We start from the raw sequence: 17,992 nt of genomic DNA, 5'->3' as shown, positions 1-17,992 counted from the left end.
CTGGCAGCACTCATGTGTCTATTTTTTAAAGCCAACCTCTGGATATGACGCCGAACACGTGGACTCAACTTCTTTGGTCGACCCTGGCGAAGCCTGTTCCGAGTGGAACCTGTCCTGGAAAACCGCTGTATGACCTTGGCCACCATGCTGTAGCTCAGTTTCAGGGTGTTAGCAATCTTCTTATAGCCCAGGCCATCTTTGTGGAGAGCAACAATTCTATTTCTCACATACTCAGAGAGTTCTTTGCCATGAGGTGCCATGTTGAATATCCAGTGGCCAGTATGAGAGAATTGTACCCAAAACACCAAATTTAACAGCCCTGCTCCCCATTTACACCTGGGACCTTGACACATGACACCAGGGAGGGACAATGACACATTTGGGCACAATTTGGACATGTTCACTGTGGGGTGTACTCACTTATGTTGCCAGCTATTTAGACATTAATGGCTGTGTGTTGAGTTATTTTCAGAAGACAGTAAATCTACACTGCTATACAAGCTGTACACTGACTACTCTAAGTTATATCCAAGTTTCATGTCTATAGTGTTGTCCCATGAAAAGATATAATGAAATATTTGCAGAAATGTGAGGGGTGTACTCACTTTTGTGATACACTGTATATATACAGTGTATCACAAAAGTGAGTACACCCCTCACATTTCTGCAGATATTTAAGTATATCTTTTCATGGGACAACACTGACAAAATGACACTTTGACACAATGAAAAGTAGTCTGTGTGCAGCTTATATAACAGTGTAAATTTATTCTTCCCTCAAAATAACTCAATATACAGCCATTAATGTCTAAACCACCGGCAACAAAAGTGAGTACACCCCTAAGAGACTACACCCCTAAATGTCCAAATTGAGCACTGCTTGTCATTTTCCCTCCAAAATGTCATGTGACTCGTTAGTGTTACTAGGTCTCAGGTGTGCATAGGGAGCAGGTGTGTTCAATTTAGTAGTACAGCTCTCACACTCTCTCATACTGGTCACTGAAAGTTCCAACATGGCACCTCATGGCAAAGAACTCTCTGAGGATCTTAAAAGATGAATTGTTGTGCTACATGAAGATGGCCAAGGCTACAAGAAGATTGCCAACACCCTGAAACTGAGCTTCAGCACAGTGGCCAAGATCATCCAGCGTTTTAAAAGAGCAGGGTCCACTCAGAACAGACCTCGCGTCGGTCGTCCAAAGAAGCTGAGTGCACGTGCTCAGCGTCACATCCAACTGCTGTCTTTGAAAGATAGGCGCAGGAGTGCTGTCAGCATTGCTGCAGAGATTGAAAAGGTGGGGGGTCAGCCTGTCAGTGCTCAGACCATACGCGGCACACTACATCAAATTGGTCTGCATGGCTGTCACCCCAGAAGGAAGCCTCTTCTGAAGTCTCTACACAAGAAAGCCCGCAAACAGTTTGCTGAAGACATGTCAACAAAGGACATGGATTACTGGAACCATGTCCTATGGTCTGATGAGACCAAGATTAATTTGTTTGGTTCAGATGGTCTCAAGCATGTGTGGCGGCAATCAGGTGAGGAGTACAAAGATAAGTGTGTCATGCCTACAGTCAAGCATGGTGGTGGGAATGCCATGGTCTGGGACTGCATGAGTGCAGCAGGTGTTGGGGAGTTACATTTCATTGAGGGACACATGAACTCCAATATGTACTGTGAAATACTGAAGCAGAGCATGATCCCCTCCCTCCGGAAACTGGGTCGCAGGGCAGTGTTCCAGCATGATAATGACCCCAAACACACCTCTAAGACGACCACTGCTTTATTGAAGAGGCTGAGGGTAAAGGTGATGGACTGGCCAAGCATGTCTCCAGACCTAAACCCAATAGAACATCTTTGGGGCATCCTCAAGCGGAAGGTGGAGGAGCGCAAAGTCTCGAATATCCGCCAGCTCCGTGATGTCGTCATGGAGGAGTGGAAAAGCATTCCAGTGGCAACCTGTGAAGCTCTGGTAAACTCCATGCCCAGGAGAGTTAAGGCAGTTCTGGGAAATAATGGTGGCCACACAAAATATTGACACTTCAGGAACTTTCACTAAGGGGTGTACTCACTTTTGTTGCCGGTGGTTTAGACATTAATGGCTGTATATTGAGTTATTTTGAGGGAAGAATAAATTTACACTGTTATATAAGCTGCACACAGACTACTTTTCATTGTGTCAAAGTGTCATTTTGTCAGTGTTGTCCCATGAAAAGATATACTTAAATATCTGCAGAAATGTGAGGGGTGTACTCACTTTTGTGATACACTGTATATATATAAAGTATATATATATATACAGTATATATATACAGTATATATATATATATACAGTATATATACAGTATATATATATATATACAGTGTATCACAAAAGTGAGTACACCCCTCACATTTCTGCAAATATTTCATTATATCTTTTCATGGGACAACACTATAGACATGAAACTTGGATATAACTTAGAGTAGTCAGTGTACAACTTGTATAGCAGTGTAGATTTACTGTCTTCTGAAAATAACTCAACACACAGCCATTAATGTCTAAATGGCTGGCAACATAAGTGAGTACACCCCACAGTGAACATGTCCAAATTGTGCCCAAAGTGTCAATATTTTGTGTGACCACCATTATTATCCAGCACTGCCTTAACCCTCCTGGGCATGGAATTCACCAGAGCTGCACAGGTTGCTACTGGAATCCTCTTCCACTCCTTCATGATGACATCACGGAGCTGGTGGATGTTAGACACCTTGAACTCCTCCACCTTCCACTTGAGGATGCGCCACAGGTGCTCAATTGGGTTTAGTCCATCACCTTTACCTTCAGCTTCCTCAGCAAGGCAGTTGTCATCTTGGAGGTTGTGTTTGGGGTCGTTATCCTGTTGGAAAACTGCCATGAGGCCCAGTTTTCGAAGGGAGGGGATCATGCTCTGTTTCAGAATGTCACAGTACATGTTGGAATTCATGTTTCCCTCAATGAACTGCAGCTCCCCAGTGCCAGCAACACTCATGCAGCCCAAGACCATGATGCTACCACCACCATGCTTGACTGTAGGCAAGATACAGTTGTCTTGGTACTTCTCACCAGGGCACCGCCACACATGCTGGACACCATCTGAGCCAAACAAGTTTATCTTGGTCTCGTCAGACCACAGGGCATTCCAGTAATCCATGTTCTTGGACTGCTTGTCTTCAGCAAACTGTTTGCGGGCTTTCTTGTGCGTCAGCTTCCTTCTGGGATGACGATCATGCAGACCGAGTTGATGCAGTGTGCGGCGTATGGTCTGAGCACTGACAGGCTGACCTCCCACGTCTTCAACCTCTGCAGCAATGCTGGCAGCACTCATGTGTCTATTTTTTAAAGCCAACCTCTGGATATGACGCCGAACACGTGGACTCAACTTCTTTGGTCGACCCTGGCGAAGCCTGTTCCGAGTGGAACCTGTCCTGGAAAACCGCTGTATGACCTTGGCCACCATGCTGTAGCTCAGTTTCAGGGTGTTAGCAATCTTCTTATAGCCCAGGCCATCTTTGTGGAGAGCAACAATTCTATTTCTCACATCCTCAGAGAGTTCTTTGCCATGAGGTGCCATGTTGAATATCCAGTGGCCAGTATGAGAGAATTGTACCCAAAACACCAAATTTAACAGCCCTGCTCCCCATTTACACCTGGGACCTTGACACATGACACCAGGGAGGGACAACGACACATTTGGGCACAATTTGGACATATTCACTGTGGGGTGTACTCACTTATGTTGCCAGCTATTTAGACATTAATGGCTGTGTGTTGAGTTATTTTCAGAAGACAGTAAATCTACACTGCTATACAAGCTGTACACTGACTACTCTAAGTTATATCCAAGTTTCATGTCTATAGTGTTGTCCCATGAAAAGATATAATGAAATATTTGCAGAAATGTGAGGGGTGTACTCACTTTTGTGATACACTGTATATATATATATATATACAGTGTATCACAAAAGTGAGTACACCCCTCACATTTCTGCAGATATTTAAGTATATCTTTTCATGGGACAACACTGACAAAATGACACTTTGACACAATGAAAAGTAGTCTGTGTGCAGCTTATATAACAGTGTAAATTTATTCTTCCCTCAAAATAACTCAATATACAGCCATTAATGTCTAAACCACCGGCAACAAAAGTGAGTACACCCCTTAGTGAAAGTTCCTGAAGTGTCAATATTTTGTGTGGCCACCATTATTTCCCAGAACTGCCTTAACTCTCCTGGGCATGGAGTTTACCAGAGCTTCACAGGTTGCCACTGGAATGCTTTTCCACTCCTCCATGACGACATCACGGAGCTGGCGGATATTCGAGACTTTGCGCTCCTCCACCTTCCGCTTGAGGATGCCCCAAAGATGTTCTATTGGGTTTAGGTCTGGAGACATGCTTGGCCAGTCCATCACCTTTACCCTCAGCCTCTTCAATAAAGCAGTGGTCGTCTTAGAGGTGTGTTTGGGGTCATTATCATGCTGGAACACTGCCCTGCGACCCAGTTTCCGGAGGGAGGGGATCATGCTCTGCTCAGTATTTCACAGTACATATTGGAGTTCATGTGTCCCTCAATGAAATGTAACTCCCCAACACCTGCTGCACTCATGCAGCCCCAGACCATGGCATTCCCACCACCATGCTTGACTGTAGGCATGACACACTTATCTTTGTACTCCTCACCTGATTGCCGCCACACATGCTTGAGACCATCTGAACCAAACAAATTAATCTTGGTCTCATCAGACCATAGGACATGGTTCCAGTAATCCATGTCCTTTGTTGACATGTCTTCAGCAAACTGTTTGCGGGCTTTCTTGTGTAGAGACTTCAGAAGAGGCTTCCTTCTGGGGTGACAGCCATGCAGACCAATTTGATGTAGTGTGCGGCGTATGGTCTGAGCACTGACAGGCTGACCCCCCACCTTTTCAATCTCTGCAGCAATGCTGACAGCACTCCTGCGCCTATCTTTCAAAGACAGCAGTTGGATGTGACGCTGAGCACGTGCACTCAGCTTCTTTGGACGACCAACGCGAGGTCTGTTCTGAGTGGACCCTGCTCTTTTAAAACGCTGGATGATCTTGGCCACTGTGCTGCAGCTCAGTTTCAGGGTGTTGGCAATCTTCTTGTAGCCTTGGCCATCTTCATGTAGCGCAACAATTCGTCTTTTAAGATCCTCAGAGAGTTCTTTGCCATGAGGTGCCATGTTGGAACTTTCAGTGACCAGTATGAGAGAGTGTGAGAGCTGTACTACTAAATTGAACACACCTGCTCCCTATGCACACCTGAGACCTAGTAACACTAACAAATCACATGACATTTTGCAGGGAAAATGACAAGCAGTGCTCAATTTGGACATTTAGGGGTGTAGTCTCTTAGGGGTGTACTCACTTTTGTTGCCGGTGGTTTAGACATTAATGGCTGTATATTGAGTTATTTTGAGGGAAGAATAAATTTACACTGTTATATAAGCTGCACACAGACTACTTTTCATTGTGTCAAAGTGTCATTTTGTCAGTGTTGTCCCATGAAAAGATATACTTAAATATCTGCAGAAATGTGAGGGGTGTACTCACTTTTGTGATACACTGTATATATATACAGTGTATCACAAAAGTGAGTACACCCCTCACATTTCTGCAAATATTTCATTATATCTTTTCATGGGACAACACTATAGACATGAAACTTGGATGTAACTTAGAGTAGTCAGTGTACAGCTTGTATAGCAGTGTAGATTTACTGTCTTCTGAAAATAACTCAACACACAGCCATTAATGTCTAAATGGCTGGCAACATAAGTGAGTACACCCCACAGTGAACATGTCCAAATTGTGCCCAAATGTGTCGTTGAACCTCCCTGGTGTCATGTGTCAAAATCCCAGGTGTAAATGGGGAGCAAGGCTGTTAAATTTGGTGTTTTGGGTACAATTCTCTAATACTGGCCACTGGATATTCAACATGGCACCTCATGGCTAAGAACTCTCTGAGGATGTGAGAAATAGAATTGTTGCTCTCCACAAAGATGGCCTGGGCTATAAGAAGATTGCTAACACCCTGAAACTGAGCTACAGCATGGTGGCCAAGGTCATACAGCAGTTTTCCAGGACAGGTTCCACTCGGAACAGGCTTCGCCAGGGTCGACCAAAGAAGTCGAGTCCACGTGTTTGGCGTCATATCCAGAGGTTGGCTTTAAAAAATAGACACATGAGTGCTGCCAGCATTGCTGCAGAGGTTGAAGACGTGGGAGGTCAGCCTGTCAGTGCTCAGACCATACGCCGCACACTGCATCAACTTGGTCTGCATGGTCGTCATCCCAGAAGGAAGCTGACGCACAAGAAAGCCAGCAAACAGTTTGCTGAAGACAAGCAGTCCAAGAACATGGATTACTGGAATGCCCTGTGGTCTGACGAGACCAAGATAAACTTGTTTGGCTCAGATGGTGTCCAGCATGTGTGGCGGTGCCCTGGTGAGAAGTACCAAGACAACTGTATCTTGCCTACAGTCAAGCATGGTGGTGGTAGCATCATGGTCTTGGGCTGCATGAGTGTTGCTGGCCCTGGGGAGCTGCGGTTCATTGAGGGAAACATGAATTCCAACATGTACTGTGACATTCTGAAACAGAGCATGATCCCCTCCCTTCGAAAACTGGGCCTCATGGCAGTTTTCCAACAGGATAACGACCCCAAACACAACCTCCAAGATGACAACTGCCTTGCTGAGGAAGCTGAAGGTAAAGGTGATGGACTAAACCCAATTGAGCACCTGTGGCGCATCCTCAAGTGGAAGGTGGAGGAGTTCAAGGTGTCTAACATCCACCAGCTCCGTGATGTCATCATGGAGGAGTGGAAGAGGATTCCAGTAGCAACCTGTGCAGCTCTGGTGAATTCCATGCCCAGGAGGGTTAAGGCAGTGATAATAACGGTGGTCACACAAAATATTGACACTTTGGGCACAATTTGGACATGTTCACTGTGGGGTGTACTCACTTATGTTGCCAGCCATTTAGACATTAATGGCTGTGTGTTGAGTTATTTTCAGAAGACAGTAAATCTACACTGCTATACAAGTTGTACACTGACTACTCTAAGTTATATCCAAGTTTTATTTCTATAGTGTCGTCCCATGAAAAGATATAATAAAATATTTGCAGAAATGTGAGGGGTGTACTCACTTTTGTGATACACTGTATATATATATATATATATATATATATATATATATATATATATATATATATATATATACTGGTGCTGGTCATAAAATTAGAATATCATGAAAAAGTTGATTTATTTCAGTAATTCCATTCAAAAAGTGAAGCTTGTATATTATATTCATTCATTACACACAGACTGATATATTTCAAATGTTTATTTCTTTTAATGTTGATGATTATAACTGACAAGAATCTCAGAAAATTAGAATATTGTGACAAGGTACAATATTGAAGACACCTGGTGCCACACTAATAAGTTAATTAACTCAAAACACCTGCAAAGGCCTTTAAATGGTCTCTCAGGCTACACAATCATGGGGAAGACTGCTGACTTGACAGTTGTCCAAAAGACGACCATTGACACCTTGCTCAAGGAGGGCAAGACACAAAAGGTCATTGCTAAAGAGGCTGGCTGTTCACAGAGGTCTGTGTCCAAGCACATTAATAGAGAGGCGAAGGGAAGGAAAAGATGTGGTAGAAAAAAGTGTACAAGCAATAGGGATAACCGCACCCTGGAGAGGATTGTGAAACAAAACCCATTCAAAAATGTGGGGGAGATTCACAAAGAGTGGACTGCAGCTGGAGTCAGTGCTTCAAGAACCACCACGCACAGACGTATGCAAGACATGGGTTTCAGCTGTCGCATTCCTTGTGTCAAGCCACTCTTGAACAAGAGACAGCATCAGAAGCATCTCGCCTGGGCTAAAGACAAAAAGGACTGCTGAGTGGTCCAAAGTTATGTTCTCTGATGAAAGTAAATTTTGCATTACCTTTGGAAATCAAGGTCCCAGAGTCTGGAGGAAGAGAGGAGAGGCACAGAATCCACGTTGCTTGAGGTCCAGTGTAAAGTTTACACAGTCAGTGATGGTTTGGAGTGCCATGTCATCTGCTGGTGTTGGTCCACTGTGTTTTCTGAGGTCCAAGGTCAACGCAGCCGTCTACCAGGAAGTTTTAGAGCACTTCATGCTTCCTGCTGCTGACCAACTTTATGGAGATGCAGATTTCATTTTCCAACAGTTTTCATTTCATTTACACAGTGCCAAAGCTACCAGTACCTGGTTTAAGGACCATGGTATCCCTGTTCTTAATTGGCCAGCAAACTCGCCTGACCTTAACCCCATAGAAAATCTATGGGGTATTGTGAAGAGGAAGATGCGATACGCCAGACCCAACAATTCAGAAGAGCTGAAGGCCACTATCAGAGCAACCTGGGCTCTCATAACACCTGAGCAGTGCCACAGACTGATGGATTCCATGCCACACCGCATTGCTGCAGCAATCCAGGCAAAAGGAGCCCCAACTAAGTATTGAGTGCTGTACATGATCATACTTTTCATGTTCATACTTTTCAGTTGGCCAACATTTCTAAAAATCCAGTTTTTGTATTGGTCTTAAGTAATATTCTAATTTTCTGAGATACTGAATTTGGGGTTTTCATTAGTTGTCAGTTATAATCATCAACATTAAAAGAAATAAACATTTGAAATATATCAGTCTGTGTGTAATGAATGAATATAATATACAAGTTTCACTTTTTGAATGGAATTACTGAAATAAATCAACTTTTTCATGATATTCTAATTTTATGACCAGCACCAGTATACTATATATATATATATATATATATATATATATATGCTGTCAAAACATCTCTATTCCACTAAGACATGGACTCTATAGTACATCCTGGTGCATCGCTTTCATGAGTAAATGCCCAACTATTCACATGATCTTGAAACCTGAATTAGTTGGACCACTTGAACTTCTTCCATTACCCTAATGTCCAGTTCAAGTATAGAGGCAAGTTCTGCAAATCAGTTCTGTTATTGGCTGTCCCATGCAAATTAACTCATCATAGCCAAACCAGCTGAAATAATTAAGAAATAATTTTGTGCAATGTATTTTACATCTGGATTTAGAAAAATGTAAATAATATTTAAACATTTTCACAATTTCAACAAACCATTTTAATAAGCATTGGCACCATTAATGAGAAATTGTTGTACCTTACGAACTGTCGCTACACAGATGTTCCCCAGGTTCAGAGGATCGATAGCCTCCAATTTCATGCCCACTTCGAAAAAACCTCCTTCCATATAAACAAACCTTAACTGAAAAAGTTTAAATGAAGTCCTAGTAATGTAAATGTATAAACAATATATAAAGATTAGAAATGAAGTAGTTGAATTGTTGGCAGACACTGACCTTTTTGAACTGACTTGGCACACTATCACTAAATATCTTGCAGAATGCTGGATGGCTGCTCATATCAACAGATTTATCTGTAAAATGAATGTACATAGTGAATGTACATAGCGAATGTACATAGCTTTAACCGAAAATAGCTCTCTGACTGCAATTATCATGACAAGTTTTACAATGTGAATAGATATGTGCAGATACATGACAGTCCCCAGAATGTGGGTGCACATTACCATCACATCAAGATGGGGTGGTTGTGCATATAATTCCATTGCCACAGGCTTTAACCTTTATCCATCCATTAAAACGTGTACCCCCGCCCACAGAAATCCCAACAAATTATCAAAAGGCAGTTTATAAATAGCTACAGGGAGGACACAGTTTGCATTATTGATCCGTGTGGGCTAGCAGCAATGCCATTTAAATAAATATGTAGGGAGATCCCCGCACAGGCCAGCCGTAAGATTCTGAAGTAAAATCAAAATCAGTAAGATCAGGGTCAGTAAGATAGGAAAAGGTTAACAGTGTTAAGATTATTTTGCTTCTACATTAGCCTCTACTCCAACGAACGTGACTGGTAATTCACTTTATGACTCAACTTTAATGTCAGCACACTTACCTGTTTCCTTAATGAGATGTCCCACTCTAACTGACCAGTTTATAGGGTGTACCAGGGGGCTCCACATGTGACACCAGAAATCTGAAAGCACCTCTCCTGAGGGTCCAATTCCTGCATCTTCATATATAAGCCTCAGACGACCACCAATCACAGTATCCACCACTGCAGTACGAGTTCGACTAACCACGGAACGATCCATCACCTCCACACGGACCCCCTGCCTGAAGGGGATCTTCAAACTTTCTGCAAGCTGAGACACATAATCACAGAAAGAAAAGGTAAACTTGGTGCCAGCAGTATAATTATGGTGAATATAAAACCCTATTCGTCATTGCTTTTACCTTAAAGTGAAAATCTGCAGGAAGTGTAGATGCTCCTACAAGCCTCTGCATCAGGTATGATTTACTATCAGTTAGCCGTTTGTGAATCGCTAAAGAAGAAGAAATGCAATATAGAGAATAACATATACTGGCTCATTTTGTTAATTACAGTATATATCACAGCCAATAGTATTTGGACCCTTAGGCATTTATATTTTCGCCATTGCTCCTGTAACAGTCTTCACCCACATGGGAAACTTTCCACTAACAAACCAGGCAAACTGTTTCTTTACAAATATTTTCTAAACCACAAAGTTGGGAGCAGACAATTCTTAAAAATGTCATTGTATTATTGTAGCATCAAATTTTTATTTTTTCCTAAACCAATACAACCCTCCACTGCTGACTGAGGAGCTTTGCAACTGACACGTGTGCAGTAGCTGACTGCATCTTTTCACCTACACAGGGCGGGTTCATATGCGGATTAATATGTGGATCTGCCACACCATGATCAGCATTATTCCCCAAGTCTGCGCAGGCCCCATCAATTAGCCAGCAAAGGTCGTAATTGCACCAGTTATGAGGAACCCTGGTCTGGCATATCCCACCCTGTGAACAACAGCCAGTCATTATTCATGTAGCCGTCCAGCCCAGCCGGATGTACAATGTATTCGAAATCCCAGTTCTGGTGCGCTAGCGAGTTTTACCGCTGTGCCACTGGAGCGGCGAGTAGCATCAAGATTTTTAACACTGGTAAATAGGGACCAAAAAACCAGCAACAAACCATTGTTCTCTTTTCGCAATGCTTTGCATTGATCACAGTGGAAACTCTGAGACAGACTTGTAGCCTTAAAACTATTCTTGCCTTTGCACAATTTTGGTTCTCACATCCTTGTACAAATCTTTGCTCTAATTTTTTTCTGTAGCTCAGTGTGGTACATACAAACTGAACTGGTTACAAGTGAGATTTTTAAATTGCCTGCACATGTTGCTTGTCACAAGTAAGTTTAAATACAAATTCAAGAAGCGTCACTTTACAATTTTGAAAAGGTGCCAATCATTTTGTCCAGTCTATTTCTGGAGTTGTGTGTGGAATAATATCAGATTTAATTTTTTTATCCCAGATTTCTTTTGCATTGTTCCAATGCAAACAAAAGAAATAAACATATAAACACCAAAGATTATAATTGCATCAATTTTCTGGAAGAATGACTGGATGTTCTCAACAATCCTATTCTGTGAGCTGTTGTGGTGAACAGCTTTGACACATACAACTGCCACTGTTTTTCTATGAAGGTTTCATGACTGTATGCTTGACCTGTATGCTTGCACCTTTTCCATAAAGCATGGCTGTGAAGGTAAAACCTCAAATGTGTGTCTACATACCTACAAAAGATTAAAAATGTATTGGTACCTGTAATCAGATGTTTTCACACTTACTCTGAGGAGGAACGAGTAGCTTGCTGTTCACTGCACACCAACCAATAGGATGGACCTCAGCAGTAGCCAGATTACACCAAAAATCATGACTATTATCATTCTCTAAACCTTCATATCGTAATAGGGCTTTGTAACCTGAAAAAAAAATCATCATAAGCTTATTGACATCAGGTTATGATCAAAAGACATTAGCATCCAGACAATAATAATAAATAGTATAATATAAGTATTTCCATCCTTTAATTCCTTTGGTTATTGTAATTGTGTATCATTAAATCAAGTGTGGGAAACCTACACTATATGGCCAAATACATATGGACCCCCTTTTTTAGTGAGTTAAGGTGTTTCTGCCACACCTATAGTAGACTGTTTGCCTCCAACCTTGTGGCAACAGTTTGGGTTAAGCTCCTTTCTTTTCCAGGATGATTGTGCCCCTGTGCATAAAACAAGGTCTATAAAGACATGGTCTGACAAGTTTGGTGTTGAGGTACCTTCACAGTGACCTGCAGAGAGGCTTGACCACAACCTCATTACACATTTTCGGTTGTACTGTGTATTTTGATTCCAATCAGGACTGATTATTGTGATAATTGACTAATCCTGTTTTTAATATTGAGTAGTTCTAGCAGTTATCCCAATCAGCCTTCTAGCCATAATCCTGTAGCCCTGTTTCATTGGCATATATGCTTTGAAGTGAAAGATCCTGTTGCACATCACTTATGGTGACTTAAGTGACTGTGCTTGTGTATATGAATGGGAATGTGATCTACTGTGCAGCATCAACCCTCACTGTGTCATGCAAAAAAACTAAATACTAAATTATTAAACTTTGAGAAAATAGAAAAAGGGAATGGGAAAGGGGAAAAGAATCGTGTACCAGCAAGCCGAATGACAGTGGCGATCCAGTAAACCTTGGTCAGCAAGGCAGTGTGAGTATTCAGTACTTCCACCCGCAACCCCTCCTCAATGTCCTCCCACTGCGCACAAAGTGGTACCTGTGTCCAGAACAGCACCCAGATGCATAAGTGTTAATAATCTGTAAATAGTCCAGAAATAACAGCACACTAGCCTGAAATAATAATAATGTTTGTAAAGAACTTGAATAATTTGAAGATCCTGTACTTCAAGAGGTTGACATTTTTTGTAATCCGACCCATGGTATAAAGTACACTTACATGTCTGAAGCAGGATACTGGAGCAGCAATAGAGCCATCATTGTCAAGATAGCTCCCCCAGTCAAAGCCAGAAGAGGCTGCACAAGGATAAAATATAAAATACAATAACCATTAACAATAAAGGTATGTTAGGGTACAGAAAACAAACAGTACTCATTCAATTACTAATTTACTTGGTTGTTTAAGTTTTAATTGAAAGGACTGCATAACATAAATGACAACTACTGGGGACACTGGTACAAAATACAAAACGTCACTGGGTAAAAACACATAAAACTTTAAAATATGGGTAGAAGAAGGAATATGATCAATTTTGTTGATATGTTTTGTCAAAGTTCTGAAGACACTGAACAAACTCTGCCTAAACATGAACATACACACAGATCAGCCATAACATTAAAACCACCTCCTGGTTTCTACACTCACTGTCCATTTTATCAGCTCCATTTACCATATAGAATTACTGACTGTAGTCCATCTGTTTCTCTGCATGCTTTGTTAGCCCCCTTTCATACTGTTCTTCAATGGTCAGGACCCCCACAGGACCACCACAGAGCAGATATTATTTGGGTGGTGGGTCACTCTTAGCACTGCAGTGACACTGACATGGTGGTGGTGTGTTAGTGTGTGTTGTGCTGGTATGAGTGGATAAGACAAAGCAGCGCTGCTGGAGTTTTTAAACACCTCACTGTCACTGCTGGACTGAGAATAGTCCACCAACCAAAAATATCCAGCCAACAGCGCCCCATGTGCAGCATCCTGTGACCACTGATGAAGGTCCAGAAGAAAACCAACTCAAACAGCAGCAATAGATGAGCGATCGTCTCTGACTTTACATCTACAAGGTGGACCAACTACATAGGAGTGTCTAATAGAGTGGACAGTGAGTGGACACAGCGTTTAAAAACTCCAGCAGTGCTGCTGTGTCTGATCCACTCATATCAGCACAACACACACTAACACACCACCACCATGTCAGTGTCACTGCAGTGCTGAGAATGACCCACCACCTAAATATTACCTGCTCTGTGGGGGTTCTGACCATAGAAGAACAGGGTGAAAGCAGGCTAAACATGTAAGTAGAGAAACAGATTAACTACAGTTAGTAATTGTAGAACTACAAAGTACTTCTATATGGTAAGTGGAGCTGATAAAATGGACAAAGTGTAGAAACAAGGAGGTGGTTTTAATGTTATGTCTGATGAGTGTATGTTGTATGTCAAATTATAAAACAGTATTTAAGCCATTTAGCAAATGATTTAATCCAAATCGACTACCTTACATTAAAAGTCCAGTACCTTAACTACTGAACTAAGCTACCACTGGCTCACAACAGTCAAACCATATAAGTTCATTGAAAACTCTCATAAAATCACAATGCTGGTTTTTTTTTAGTTTTCCAGTTTTACATTTACGTTTTTATGTACCTTTTTATAATTGCATAACGAGATATACAGAAGACCCCCATGTGTAAAAATCCTCAAAGATAACATTTTGCATCTGTGTAACACTCACCATCTTTCTGTACAGTTGTGTTGCCATGATGAAGCTCTGTGTTTTCTATCTGTTGGAGAGCAGTGGGCTGTGATGCGTGAACTTTACGACCAGATGGTTTTCCCTAAAATCGATGGAAACACATCAACAACAACAACAAGAGTTCATTTTATCGCCACAATTAAAATTTCCCAAGAGACTTGTATATATTAGCCTCCTTTCTCACCCGCAAGCGTGCCAATATGGAGGATTTTTTAGAGTTGGAAGAGAAGGAGCGGGAGCAGGACGTACTGCAGAATCGCTTTGATCTGGAGTAAAAGGTGTCTCGAACGCCAGTGACACCACACAACTCACAGACCGCTGCAAACACAGACAAGAGCTGAGAAAATACAGATCCACTCTCCACACACTGAGCCCTACCTTGAAACACAGACTGCAACACCACCACCATGTAATAAAGTTGTCCGCAGTGGTGAGTAAACTTATTTTATTGCTGTGCCATCCAAAACAATTCTTTAGATAATTTAGCAATAAGTCAAGCATTCTATGTTTTAATAAACACGTTTATTTTATTAATTTTAAACTGTTTAACCCTGTTTATGGTTGGGATGTGTCTGGAATCACTTTAAAACACGAGGTGCTAGACATAAACACAGTCTGGACAAGGCATCAATTTAAAAAAAAAAAAAAAAAACCCAGAGGAAACCCACACAGAGATGAAGAGAACATACCAAAAAAACCCAGGTTCTAAGCCCACTGCTGATATGTGGCACCTACATTGCCTACTGTGCCATAGTGCCACTCAGTTCCCAAACAATTAAAATTTTTAATTGAATTAGGCCATACCTTTTTTATCATTTTGTGGAGGAGAAAGGGGACCAAACGTGGGGCTAATAGCCTGATCCTCTTCAGAAGCAAACTGCTCGGTGAACTGTTCCTCCTCTTCTTCATCTGTATCATCCAACTGTGTTCTTACAGATGGCCAACCAACCTTTATAATAAATAAAAACATATGGATACAGTAAGTAAGGGTGCATGAAGGGGGATCACCCTAAAGGCTGTATAAAAACAACAAGAAGAAACAGTTGCTACTGTAGTCATTTTCCCTACATTTATTGAGTCACATTTTACCTCTCATGCTCAGAAAGGTTTCTCATTAATAGACCATCAATACATTGTGCATTAAAGGCAGGTTTTAGTACATATTGTTAACATTTATTTCATGGACTTTTCTTTGGTGTATTCACTGGTTTAGTTATTTTCTTGTGTGTCACTAAATCAATTTAAGAACCGTTTTTGGTTATATTACAATATAAACACATAATAACGTTACATAATGTAATAGACATGGATGTGCATTCTGAAATGGTTCATCCCATTTAAACCCTGTTCACAAGGGTGGTATTGGCATTGATGGTGTGACTGGTAAATATTACATTGAATTACTGTAGTAAAAACGGAGTAAGCAGAACTTCATTTCTGTAGTAAAAATAGTCTGTAGTGGTCTTATGATTGGACAGCTGAGAATCATGGAATATAAGCATGAACTTCAGGTTCACATTAATAGCCACAGTCACTGTCTGGCTGATAAAATGATCTGAAATTTGTATAAACATTTCACATTGTACTATTTGTTTTGCACAGCTTAATCCTCTACTTATATACTTGTGTTGTTTTTAATTTTTATATTTACATTGTGTTTATTTTATTGCTATTTATATATATATATATATATCTTCTTTTTATACTGCTTTAGTGCTACCTTTGCACTAGATAGATGTTTGTTCTAGTTTCACTGACGGTTAAATCTGTAGGAATTTTAAAGTGGAATTTTACTCTACATACTTCAGTCATGTAAATGTTTAAATAGATGCATACATGCATGTTTGAGGTTTCTGAGAGAATAAGCTATTTTGGTACTCACCGAATCTTGCTTGTGATGCTCTGTGCCTTCATTTTTCTTTTTCCCTTTTAGACTACACAACTTGCAGTTGGTGCCATGACCTCCACAGGAACTGCACAGCGGTCGGATGAAAATGGTCGGAATGGCACCTTCTTTTAGTTTGAGCCCTTTGGAGCCCATCGCCTTGGTGACTGAGCTTGGTCTGGACTCAAAACAATCTTTGCTGAAGTGTTCAGAGCACAAGAAGGAGTAGGTCTTTGCAACCCAATTATGTCGAGTTTTTTTAACCTGCCTTTCCCATTTGCGAAACTCATCAGGGTCCTTCGGAAACCTAAACATACTAACATTGTTCTTATGGGTCTTTTTGCAGCCATAGGCTGCACAGCGATTGGGCATTTTCTTCTATGCTGCTGTTTACACACTAGAATGAATCTTGTTCCACTTCAGGTTTTAATACGATCATATCAGGTCTTCTGATAATTTACCTACAACAAAAGATACAATGGTTGAGAATTTTTGATTATTGGCATTAATTTCATAAGAAGAGTGCCATTTAGGAACATATGATCTATATAAAACAAATATAATCTTTATAATTAATAACAATATTTTTAGGAAACATTACCTTGCATTTTACACAGTAAATTTTATTTAATTTATATTAACATTTTATATTTATAGTAAATATATTAACATTTGCTGTTCCATATTCAACCTTAAACTTACCAACTTAAAAATACAAAACAAAATTTTGTAATTAACAAAATCACATGTGGCACAATTATTTTCACCTTGTGAGGTAGAAAACACACTTTTTTGTAGGGGAATAACCTGCCACCTTTTGCTGAGCTAATATTTAGCTGGGCGGTCCAGTGTAATTCAAGGACCAAAAAAAACTGATCTGCCATGAATTATAACCAGCTGGAGCATGTGTGACACTGTCTACAGCCAAGTGAGCTTTACATCGTTGTGTGCTCAAAGACGGCTTTTTAAAATCATCACACCTGGGATGACGGCACTGTGGCTCAGTGGGTAGCACTGTCACCTCACAGCAAGAAGGTCCTGGTTTGATCCCCAGGTGGGGCGGTCCAGGTCCTTTCTGTGTGGAGTTTGCATGTTCTCCCCGTGTCTGTCTGGGTTTTCTCCCACAGTCCAAAGCCATGCAAGTGAGGTGAACTAGAGATACAAAATTGTTCATGACTGTGTTTGACATTAACTGATGAATCTTGTGTAACCAGTAACTACCTGTCCTGTCATGAATGTAAGAGTGTAAAACATGATAGTAAAATCCTAATAAATAAATTCACATCTGATTACCCAGACACATTTTATGTTAGCATAAGGTGATAACTTGGGTTTTCATTTTCACTTTGTTGTGATTTTTGAATGTAGTAACCGCCTATAGTAAGGCCACAATGTTCAATAACATACTACAGTGCGGTTTATTTATTTTTAAAACGTGATAAAGAACTTAAATTCATAAAAAGGGTTATAAAACTATATTCCATTAATATTACCGTCACCCTTTTTACATTTAGAACTCAGTATTAAGAATCACGTGTTCAAGAAGCTTCACAACATCCCAACATACCAGCCTCTCTCTG

The 17,992-nt window shown here is 40.9% G+C and overlaps 1 protein-coding gene across 1 annotated transcript in view; it reads right to left on the bottom strand.

The window, feature by feature from the left end:
- l3mbtl2 (L3MBTL histone methyl-lysine binding protein 2) overlaps positions 1 to 17,992 on the bottom strand; it is a 25,098-nt gene extending 7,106 nt beyond the window's left edge. The window contains exons 1-12 of the mRNA XM_063003130.1: positions 17,980 to 17,992; positions 16,410 to 16,873; positions 15,332 to 15,476; positions 14,712 to 14,845; positions 14,507 to 14,609; positions 12,992 to 13,068; positions 12,694 to 12,811; positions 11,817 to 11,951; positions 10,398 to 10,486; positions 10,057 to 10,306; positions 9,441 to 9,517; positions 9,242 to 9,346 (exon numbers count right to left, since the gene is read on the bottom strand). Of these exons, the coding sequence (XP_062859200.1) occupies positions 9,242 to 9,346; positions 9,441 to 9,517; positions 10,057 to 10,306; positions 10,398 to 10,486; positions 11,817 to 11,951; positions 12,694 to 12,811; positions 12,992 to 13,068; positions 14,507 to 14,609; positions 14,712 to 14,845; positions 15,332 to 15,476; positions 16,410 to 16,784 (1,608 nt within the window). The 5' untranslated portion in view covers positions 16,785 to 16,873; positions 17,980 to 17,992. The remainder of the gene's footprint in view (positions 1 to 9,241; positions 9,347 to 9,440; positions 9,518 to 10,056; positions 10,307 to 10,397; positions 10,487 to 11,816; positions 11,952 to 12,693; positions 12,812 to 12,991; positions 13,069 to 14,506; positions 14,610 to 14,711; positions 14,846 to 15,331; positions 15,477 to 16,409; positions 16,874 to 17,979) is intronic.

This window comes from Trichomycterus rosablanca, chromosome 10 (genome assembly GCF_030014385.1).
Source record: "Trichomycterus rosablanca isolate fTriRos1 chromosome 10, fTriRos1.hap1, whole genome shotgun sequence".
In the NCBI taxonomy this organism is placed as follows: Eukaryota; Metazoa; Chordata; class Actinopteri; order Siluriformes; family Trichomycteridae; genus Trichomycterus; species Trichomycterus rosablanca.
This window is presented reverse-complemented; position numbering and strand designations above follow the sequence as displayed.